The 11,289-nt window shown below is 39.3% G+C and overlaps 1 protein-coding gene across 1 annotated transcript; it reads left to right on the forward strand.

The window, feature by feature from the left end:
- Nucleotides 1-440: 440 nt before the first annotated feature.
- Nucleotides 441-11,068, forward strand: prlra (prolactin receptor a). Its single transcript, XM_058616510.1, has 9 exons — nucleotides 441-572; nucleotides 4,839-4,933; nucleotides 5,247-5,379; nucleotides 5,981-6,150; nucleotides 7,188-7,354; nucleotides 7,966-8,107; nucleotides 8,525-8,621; nucleotides 9,048-9,117; nucleotides 9,214-11,068. The coding sequence occupies exons 2-9, from the start codon at nucleotides 4,861-4,863 to the stop codon at nucleotides 10,279-10,281; spliced, it is 1,920 nt and encodes a 639-aa protein (XP_058472493.1). The 5' UTR covers nucleotides 441-572; nucleotides 4,839-4,860; the 3' UTR covers nucleotides 10,282-11,068.
- The last annotated feature ends 221 nt before the right edge of the window (nucleotides 11,069-11,289 follow it).

Below are 11,289 nucleotides of genomic sequence, written 5' to 3' on the forward strand. Positions count from 1 at the left end.
ATAGGTTCTCCGACACACTTGGATGGGAAGGATGTAGTGAAGGATATTCAGCTGCAACAAGTAACAATAAGGTCATAGCCACAGGGACACAGAGCCAAACATAAACAATCTTTTTCTCTGCCGTTTTAAATAAATAAGCATTTTGTTTGCATAAAGGTATTCGGAGCAAAAACCAATGTGTTGCATTTATATTTTTATTTTGAACAAAACGCTTACTCAAAAGTGATGGAAAAATATATTTTTTTATCATTATTATTATTATTATTATTATGATTACTCATAAAAACGTACCTAGTATATTCAATTCGTGCAAGTAAACGCAGCATAGTGTTAAACACTGGTCACGACCTGGTTGCAACGCTCCCCTCCGACGTCAGGTGGGCGTGTTCTAGCGGAGGCTGGGCTCCTCTGCCCCGCCCTGTCCGGGATGGTTAGAGCAGAGGACCAGGGGATGTTCGGTTACTACGCTGGTGAAGAGCTCAGCTGATTAACCGGGTGGCTGATAATTCGTCGGGGAGCAGTCAGCGAGTCTGAGGCACGGAGGCAGAGATTGAAGAGTCAGATAGATGATAGTAAGTACAGACACTGCTCACAGAGAGAGTTTTTCGGACCGGACCATACCGGACTGTTAACTGACCACTAGTGGTGTTAATGTTTTCATATTGACATTATATTTATGTGTGTGTACGTTTGGTTTTTGGTAACACTTTGTGACTTTTCTGGCATTAATACTGAACTCGTCGGGAGCAGTAGTCCTCATGGAGACCAAAACCTGGTCTTAATTAACCTAATTTCTGAGGCTACTGGTTAAATTTGAACTGTGGTTATGGTTAAGGTTAGGGATAACACTTTTAGGCTGTCCAAATAAACAATGGACGTCAATGCAGTGTGATAAGACGATTAGGCTACAGCGAGGAAGAGGTGAAAGAGGTTACTGACCATTAGAGCAACAAGCTGATCAAGTCAATACTGGATTAAACTGTTAGGTGCCTGCAGTTTACTGACTCTGTCCACTGTTAGCCGTACCGTGGGACTTTGCATATTCAGGATTCAGACATTACATCACTAACTAGAGCAGTAATTATTATTTTAAGATTCCACTAAATCAGTACATCGCACATGCCCGCATTCTGAAATGCTCATTGAATTATTCACGTTTAAAGGCTACAGCTCTGAGAAGTGCAAATCAGTCTGTACAGGTTTACTTATAATCTGTGTTAGCTTTGGCTAGAAATAAACCTGTCCACTTTTATAGTTTGGTGGTTGGTACATCGGTGGCAATTTTCGTTTTGAGACACACTTTATGGGTCACAACCAATAACCATAAGTGATGACAAGTTACTGCTGCTGTAAAGCAATCATTCACTGTTGTGTGTGTAATAAGAGCATAACATTGAGGTGATTTGAAACACTATTACACCTACTATCAGAAAAGCATGTGATTGCTGTGATTGATCTATTCTGAATGAACGCGACTAAACACAGGAACAACAATAACCATTGCTAAGCTACTCAAACTAGTAAAAATACTAGGTTTTTCCCATATGGAACTAGCCTAGTTCTTGAAGGGTACCACTTTCATTCCACTGCTGGAGGGCTTCAAAAACACACCGAATAGAGGAATAAAGTGTAGCTTGAACAGTGGTGCAACAGAAACATGATATGTGGTGGACAAAGATTTAAATTTGTTTGTCTTCTTTTATTAGTATTTATATTAGTATTTTATCTATGTCAGCTGAGATTGGCACAGCGACTCCCCTGACCCTCATGTAAGCGGAAGAAAATGGATGTATGGATGATTTACTTCCCGTTGTTGATGGCTATACATTGTATAAAAGTTGTAAAAACATTGTAAATGTTGTCATAAATACTCTCATAGTACCTGCTGATTGTATGTGCACTCATATTACAACTTCACACAAATGGATGTTTGTGTGTAAGCGCTTGCTACTAAATGTGTGCCTGTGTATGCAGACTCAGATTGTTGTTCTTTCAGATTGTCTCGTGACGGATTTATCCTGAGGGGGAATTTAGAAACTAAAGCCAGAATTAACGTTGAAGAATTTCACTTGAACAACTTTCCAGGGTACAAATTAGTGCTGAACAATTAGTCAAATTTGATTAATATTTGTTAAAGCCAAAATGTGCATCAAATTACCATTTTAGATGAGATATTGTCCTGACGTATATACATCATATTCTACAGACTGAAGAAAACCTCTTTGTTTGTTTCCTGCACTAATATTAAACAGTAATTGTAAAAGTAAATATGTAAATCAAATGAAAATAAAATGAGAACAATTATGTAAAAATGACCATTCCCTGCAATTTCAGTCAAAATAATCGCAATTAGATATTTATAAAAGATCATTATATAAAGGGCTATACATATATAGCCATTAGTACAAATATGTGCTTATCTCATTGGGAGCAGTTTAATTGAAATTCATTGAAATGAAATGTACTCAGTGACTTGATCTTCTCTAACCTTGACCTCATAGAAAGGTTCTTAGAAAGGTGCTGGTGATCAAACCAGTTTTTCCTGTGTAATGTTTGGTCCCTTCCAGTCTATGCAGGCATCAACTGTATCTGTCTTACACCTTCCATTATCCAAAGAGTTCATGGCCAAATTTACCAATGTCAATGGCATGTTTAATTAGAGGCAATATTTGCATCTGTCACTTCAAGAACTAGAACAATAAATCCCATTTCTGTCATGCTATATGTCAGCCTGCTGTTCTACATAATGTCTAATATCCAACCATCCATCTTCTACCACTTTATCCTGCTGGTCCCAATCCCAGCTGACATAGGGCAAAAAGCGGGGTACACCCTGGACAGGTTACCAGTCCATCACAGGGCACTGTATTTTATGAATATTATTAAGTATTAAAATAAAGTGCATTCAATATGCAAACAGTACCATTAGCTTGCACTGCACATAAAAAAGTAAGTTAATACAAAACTGAAAAACAACAATTAAAAATGTCATCGTAATCATCTTGGACAAAGAGGTGCAACTGCCTCCATATGTCTATAGAATTCTATGATCCTGCATGAGAAAGAAGCTTGTCTTACTCATCATGTTTGTAAAGACGGATGTTATTGGACAAATAAATCCACACCTCTTGAACTTTAAAGACTTTGTAGACTTTAGTTCCTAACCCCATGATGATCTGTTTGTTTGTTTTACATTTACAGTGTGTTGCATATTAAAGTGATAGTTCAGGTTTTTGTGTGGTCGTAAGAGGAGATGATATATTAACAACTATGACTATTTGTTGAACAGACACCCACTCTGACTGATGCTGTCAACAGGGAAAGAAGAAAATCATAATTTACTTACTGAAAGCCTCACCTAATTAAATCAGTGCTTGCTTAAGTTTGCACCTGTGTTTTTAGTTCAGAGACACAGAGCTACTGGTCCTCTGCTGTCTCATTTGGCAAGTTTGTAATACTTAGATAAATCCAAACACATATTCATAGGGTATCATAGACTTAAGCAGGTGTAGGTTTTTATGAGGCGGGCCTTTTGTTAAGTGGCAAATATCTGTTTTTCCTTTTGTCCTTGACAACAGTTATCTTATCGCTGGGAGTGAGTATACAGCTCTTGGAATTTTAGTGTTGATATTATGTTAATACCTCAAACAACCAGACCAAAAAACGTTTAGGATTTGCCTAAAACAATGTTTTTAATGTTTTTTATGGGAATCTATATAGTTTAACTGTAATATGCAATTTTACTGTTGTCCTAGAGTAGCTTTGTACTGTTGGCCCGCAGTTTCCCAGCTTAGCAGCTTACTCAGTTTGGGCTACTGGCTACGTAAGAATGCTATATACAGCAGCAGGCTAATTCAGTGCCTTGGCCTTAATGCCAATTATCAGATCATGGTGATGGCATTGAAATTAAGGCAACAAAATAAATAATTGAGAACCGTCACTTGGCCAAAATCATTATGATATTATGGAACATTGAAGGAAAAAGCTGTCAAAAGACACAAAACTGACAATTATCATTGTAACAGGTCAATGTTCATCTTTGTAAACAGATGTCTGTTTTGCACCTGATTTTTTTTGGATGAATGATCTTCGAGAGTCCAGTTGGTTTTTGGGTTGGTTACTGGCAGATGTTTCAGATGAACATTTACTTTGGTTCTGCTGGATTTCCATTTGCTCATACTTTAGCTTTTTTTGTCCTGGATCCTTAATGGTTTGATATGTTGATTCCTCAGCTGGCAGCTAGGAAGAGAGAGAGAGAGAGAGAGAGAGAGAAAGAGAGAGAGCCCTATGTGTCTCTGATGTTGATCACAGGTTATGCAATCAGCCATGCCACATGAGCCAGCTGGTAGAGGGACTCAGAGATGGAGAGGATGTTTTTTAATCCTTAAAGACACAGCATACATTCTCTGTAGATTTTATGACCTTTACTGTGATGCATTCAGACTTTGTGTCATTTTATAACATGCTTTATTCAGTAATGTGAAGTGAGTAATGCCAGTTCATTTATTAATCGGTTGATAAAATCAGTCAGCATGAGCCTTTTATAGACATTTTGGTATGAAATTTGTATTATTATAATTTTTTTACATTTTATGTTTTAAAAAGTTTTGTGTATTTTGGTACTATTTGTTTTTTATTTATAGTTCGTATTTTAGTTATGTTCTAATGGTGACCTTTAGAGGGTGTAAGAAGAGAAGAAAACATGACTGCCGTTGTGACTGAAAACACCGCGTGCAGTTCTACTGTTGTGGGAGACCAAGTCAAACCAGTTACTTGTCACGAGCATCAGGTCAGACAGTTGACTTTTCTTTTGTTCTGTTATGGGTCCTGTCCAACAGCCAAAGGTTCGGCGGTGGTGCCATGATGACGAACGTTCGGGAAGCTGTCGTGCTGTTGTTGCTGCTATTCCTCACGCCGAATGCAGAAGGAACGCGTAAGTGTTCAAATGCAGCCAGGGTTCAACCTCACTCTCAGTATCCTCTTTAAAGGTCCAGTGTGTAAGAATGAGGGACATCTTATGGTGAGACAGTAGACTGTAACATAAGGAGGACTCCATCGCTCTTTCCTTCCTTTCCTGAGCATGACAGGGAACTAAAGCGGCCTTCACACAAGAAAGGATGTCATTCTTTGTTTTTGTAGTGAGCTTCCATTTCTATACCCAAAAGGCATGATTCTGTGTTTGTTATATAACACATCTTGTATACTGTGTAATCCATATTATATTTTGATTTTATCTTATTCTGTAGAATACAGCCCTCCAGGGAAACCTGCACTGACCAGATGTAGATCTCCTGAAAAAGAGACTTTCACCTGCTGGTGGGAGCCCGGTTCAGATGGAGGACTGTCCACCACATATGCCCTGTACTATCGCAAAGAAAAGTGAGATCCTCTCATGTGTCGCGTAGAAGCACCAAGTTTGTTCTTTTCTTGCAACATCGATGTTCCCATTTCCTTTCAAAATAAACTCTGCGTTCATTAAAGCATCTGCTGAGATTTAAATCCAAGTGTTTGCAGATAGTGACAGTACATAATACGTCAGCAGAGTTATTGTCCGTGTATTAGAGAAACGGCACACCTGCAATAGAAAGGACAGTTGTTTTGGAACATCTGACAATTACTTTAAAGACTGAAAGAGACAACTCAAACCCAGGGTAACACAAGACACTGGCATAGCAGGAGAGTGATAAAGTAGTACAGTTAAAAAAGGCCAAATCACAAGAGAAACTGGAAACACACACCGGTACTTTAACAGTAGTAGTCATCCACTTTTGTTTTTGTTGGAGCTGATAACTCCATTCTTCTATTTTGGCTGCGAGGACATACTGTAATCCCGTCAATGCCTTCCTGTATGTGTCATGTTGTCCTTCGAACATACACACACACACAAGGAGCACGAGGAATACATGCTGTTCTTTGCAGTCAAGTACAAATGTACACACACGTGATTACATTACGCGTCGTACCCCTGCCTCTCTTGCAGCTCTGAGACAGTGTACCAGTGTCCTGACTACCACACAGCCGGGGAGAATTCCTGCTTCTTTAACAAGAATGACACATCTATCTGGGTTAACTACAACATCACAGTAGTGGCCACCAATGCACTCGGCAGCTCCTTCTCTGACCCAGTGGATATCGATGTGGTCTACATTGGTGAGCTACATTTTCTGTTGTGGCTGTAGAGAAACAATGTTTTTTTTAAGTAATGATTTAAAAGGTAATAATATTGTAAAACAATACAGATCATTCTTCTGCGAGTCTTTATTTATAAAATAATGATAATTGTTGCACTTTTTCCTCCTCTTTGTGTCCCAAGATATGCAACTACAGTTTAGATAGGTACTGCTATCCAAATTAAAAATATTGGAGAGCGCTGTCCACCCCTCCTCCCCTCCTCCCCAGAGATGTATGGTTGCCAGGTAGTTTGAGGAACTAATCCCACATGAACAGAAAGATTGATCTATGAGGAGCTACACTTCTACACCTTTGCCACAACATACATATACTCAAACAGAATTTGCAGCCTGGAAAATTTCATTTTAAATTGTGAATAATAATGACTGCATCATTGTTATCAGTGAAGCCAGCATCCCAATTTATCATGTTTCCTTAATCTCTGATGACACACATGGTCAGTTAATAGTTAAGTAAGAAACTCCCAGTGAACATACAGTAAGAAATGAAGTAGGACAGAGACAGACACAGTGTAGAGACAGACAAAACACAAGAGTTTATTTACTGAAAACATGAAGTAATTAAATATAAATACTGGGTGAATCTTCTCCACAATACACAACACTATATAAATATTGCATCAGGTATTGAATATGTCATGTTGCTCGATACAAAAGGCATGAAAAAACCTTGAAGTGACTTATCTGCATGTGCTCCTCTTCCCGTTGTCTCTTATGGTTGCACTGACCTGATATCACACACATCAGTCACAAGCAATGTCTATTTTGTTATCCTCACACTGCTGAACTATTTGACTCCAAGGAGATAACGCAATGCCCAGATACTGTTCTTGCATTAATCTCAGCAGTGTCGTCATGTGTCAGTAAATAGTTGGAAAGTTCCTCGCGCAGTGACAATTGTTTAAAGGAGGACACGAGAAAGAACAAATGACTTCTGTTGCATTTCTGTTGCTATTTTCCTCTGATCACCTCTCACACTTCACATCCTCTCTCCAGTCAAGCCTAATCCTCCTGAGGAGCTGAACGTGACCATAATGGAGGACAAGGGCTGGCCCTACCTCCATGTGTCATGGAAACCACCACATAAGGCTGACACCCGCTCCGGTTGGATCACACTAATCTACGAGCTCCGTGTGAAATTGGAGGGAGAAGAGGACTGGGAGGTATGAAGCTCGTTAACTGCCCAATGAGTCAGGGACCAGTGGTTAAAATGTTTGTCTTTTAAATGTGACAGACACATCACATTTACACATTTACATTGAACAGAAGTTCAATATGGTCTCAATGTGTCTCCAACCACCTGTTCAGGCGCCATCCGATCGCAATCCGATCACAGAAAACACATTTTAATGAAAAAGGGGGCCATTATATACCTTAACTATCCATCTAGAACATATATGAGCGAGAGGGAGACAGAGTAAGATTGCTTGCTAATCTTGGTTGAAGTTTTCTGTTTTACAATTTCAAATATCCACATTCTCTACTTTTTGTAAATTGTCTAAATCTGAACTTTGACCCTCATTTTACTTGACAAGTTTTTGATATGGTAGCGGGGTTCTTTAGGTGTGATAACATTTGGCATTTCTGACCCATAACTATTTCTGCTGGCAACTCACTCTGAGCTGTGTTTTTTGGGTGGCTGGCAGCGGGTGTCGCAAAACATAAAAAAATATTTAGTTTATAAGTCCTATTTTTTCTCCATACTACACAGTGTATGCAATGATAGCTTGAGGGAATGACCGGATTGTACCAATTGTGTGTGTTGTATTTCCAGATGCACCTTGCAGGCCAGCAGAAGATATTTAACATTTTCAGTCTGCGGTCAGGTGGTTCATACCATGTCCAGGTGCGCTGTAAGCCCGATCACGGCTTTTGGAGTGAATGGAGTTCCGCGGCCTACATCAAAGTTCCGGACTGTAAGATATCATCCAACAATTATGCATAGTACAATACAGGTATTAAAGGAGCAGTAAAACATTTTTGGAACTATGCTTTGTCACTTTCGGTCAGAAATTAGATTCATAGAATTACAAATTAACAGACGTCTATTTGTCTCCTGCTGGTGGTCATTCAAAAGACGACAGGTTTCATGCACCTCTGCACTGACTTCATTATTATCCAGTCTACTGAAGCTCCAGCTGCACAACTCAGCACACAGATACCAGAGCATCCATATCAAGCTAACCATATAGCATAGTTCACAAAATGTGTGCTATTCCTTTAAGCACAATGATGTAATCAAACACCTTTATTTCAGTAATCACCATAGGAAAAATAAAAACAAAAGGTCATATGTTGCATTGCAGCTTCAATGTTGATATGTTGCTTTACAGATTTCCACCGAGAGAAGTCAATGTGGATCCTCATTACTGTCTTCTCCGCTTTCATCTTTCTCATCTTGATGTGCTTTTTACACATGAACAGCAACAGGTAAAAGACGGACCCCATGATGCCATCTGCAGCTAGTTCTTTCCCACGTTTAGGTTACTATTGTTTATATGTTAATATATGTGTTTCTATTCTACAGAAGAAACATATGCTCTTCATTTTTAAGATCACTGAAACAATACTTGAGTTTTGGATTAACTTCTTTGGCAAGGAGATATTGTTAATGTGTAATAATGAGCATTATTTTCACATTATATTACATATTTTACAGTAATTTTATGACTATCTGCATGTATTTATTTGTAATGCCAATTTGTGATTTTATTATTGCAAGCTTAATACACATCACACAAAAACTGCAACTTGAGATAATCTGAGTAAAAAAAAAAAAAGTCAAATGGCTTCGATTCAGATATTCATCAGTGCTCTCAGGAACTGACTTTAATATCTTTTTTTTCATGTGAGAAGTCTGAAGTATTATATTCTGCCACCAATCCCTGGTCCTAAAATTAAGGGATTTGATAAGCAGCTTCTCAAGGTAAAGCAGCAACACACTAAATAATATTTCATGATGAATTAAAAGAATATTGTGTCACTTTATTTTTAACTGAGCGATTGTCCTCTTTGTGTGTAGAATGGCAAATTCGATGAAATCTTCTGTGCTCTGGTGGTGCCTGATTTCCCACCAACCACATCATCCAAGTGTGAGAACTTGATGGTGGAGTACTTAGAGGTGTTAGTCTCCGAGGAACAGGAGCTGATACTGGAGGAAAGCAAGGAGCTGCATAACAGTCTGAAATGTGAGGGCTCCACATCTGACAATGACTCAGGCCGGGGCAGCTGTGACAGCCACGCTCTGCTGATGGATAAGTGTGGAGAGGCAAAAGGAGACGAGAGGCAAACGGATGGCGAAGGACATCCAACGGAGATGGAGGCACAGATGCACCAGAGAGACTGGAAAGAGGACACATTGTCCAGTGCTCATCAAGACATTGTGAGCCCCGACACATCCAGTGGTAGGGTAAAGACGTGGCCATCTGTCTTTTCTCCGCTGCATCCGTGCGGCTCCACGTCACTGAATCAAATTAACTCACTTGCAATGGCCAAACAGCACTGCCTCTCTGACAACCTGTTCCCCCCAGGCTCTGCTTCCTCCTTCCTCGCCCAGTCTGGCCGTAGCACCACAGAGACTCACAGACCAAGTTATTGTGAGTTCTACTCGAGCGACAAGCAGCTTTCTTCCCCCAAACCCCAAGCGCAGACTCACCGACTACTACAGGCGCACAGTGACATCAACATCAGCCACAAACAAGCAGGTCTACAGTCGCCTGCTCTCCGGCCCACTGAGTATGTTGAAGTCCAGAGGGTCAATAAGGAGGATATGGTCCTTCTCCAACCTGTAGAGTCCGGCTGTGTCTGTGGTGATGGCTGCCCGCAGGTGTGCCAGGACTACAGCAAAGTGAAGGGGGTGAACAGTGACAACATGCTGCTACTCCACAGAGATGTAATGGAAGGAGAGGAGGTGAGGTCTCACTGTGAGAAGCAGGAGACTAATGGATGCATCACATCACACATCACTACTGCTACACAGAAGCCTACTTATTGTATTCCTACAGTGACTCCTATAGTCCAGAAGGAAATGGGCCTGGCAGTGAGTGGTTATGTTGATACGGCCGCCATGCTTACACTGTCCACTCACTAGCTGGACTAAAAGCCCAAAAGACAGGTCTGGGATATTGCAAGATCTGTTTTAAGATGGGACAAAGACACTAACACTGGATTACGCCTGTGAAAAATGGTTGCACAAAATAGTAATAATTCAATCAAATTAAAAGTTATTTGATTGAATTGTATAAAGAATAATCGATAATAATCATTCTACTTTTATAACTATACAATTGATTATACAAATTATGTGTTGTTCTCCATGCTGTCATTGTGGCTCAGTTCTTTTTGTATTTTACAGCTCATGTCTGTTTTATTTTCAGTTTTTCTATGTGCAACATTTAATCTGTCAAACACTGCATCTATAAAAAAAATGAAAATTGACAGGTGGGATTGTATGGCTCTATTTTTAATACTTGTGTATATATTTTTTTTGTTTTAGTTTTTTTGGGAATGGGGAACTAGTGTGTGGCTTGGCAAGGTACAACATTAACCAAAAGTGACATCATATCTGTTGTTTAACAGGGATAAAATGTTGTGCTTCCTTTTGCATGTGTAAGTACTGTATGCAACTATATAAGCTGTTAGCCAACTATACACAAAATGCAATTTGAAAACAACTTGTCAGAAAGATGAAGAAAGGATTTTTCATTTTGTAATAATCGATCACTCAGGCACAGATGTTCACAGATGTTCTTCAATGATTTTAAACAGACAACTACATGTGAATGAATTCAGGATAAAGTGATTGTTACTGCATAGCTTAAACGCTATGACACCAGCTGTGTGTTATTATAAAGTAAATAAAGTACGAAAATATCAATATAAAAAATATCTTCTTCTTATTATTATTTTTTTTCTTCTGTTGGTTCTGCATACTTTTTGAGACACGTAAACGCGTAAACACCCCCCCTCAACGAACAGGGGGTGTTGCCGTGGGCCCGGATAAAGGAGGAGGGTTGACATTAAAAAACAACAACAACAACAGAAGGAAGTTCCTTTAAAGTTCTAAACACTATTGGGTATTTTTTTACTCACTTTTTTT

This window comes from Solea solea, chromosome 19 (assembly GCF_958295425.1).
Source record: "Solea solea chromosome 19, fSolSol10.1, whole genome shotgun sequence".
NCBI lineage: Eukaryota > Metazoa > Chordata > Actinopteri > Pleuronectiformes > Soleidae > Solea > Solea solea.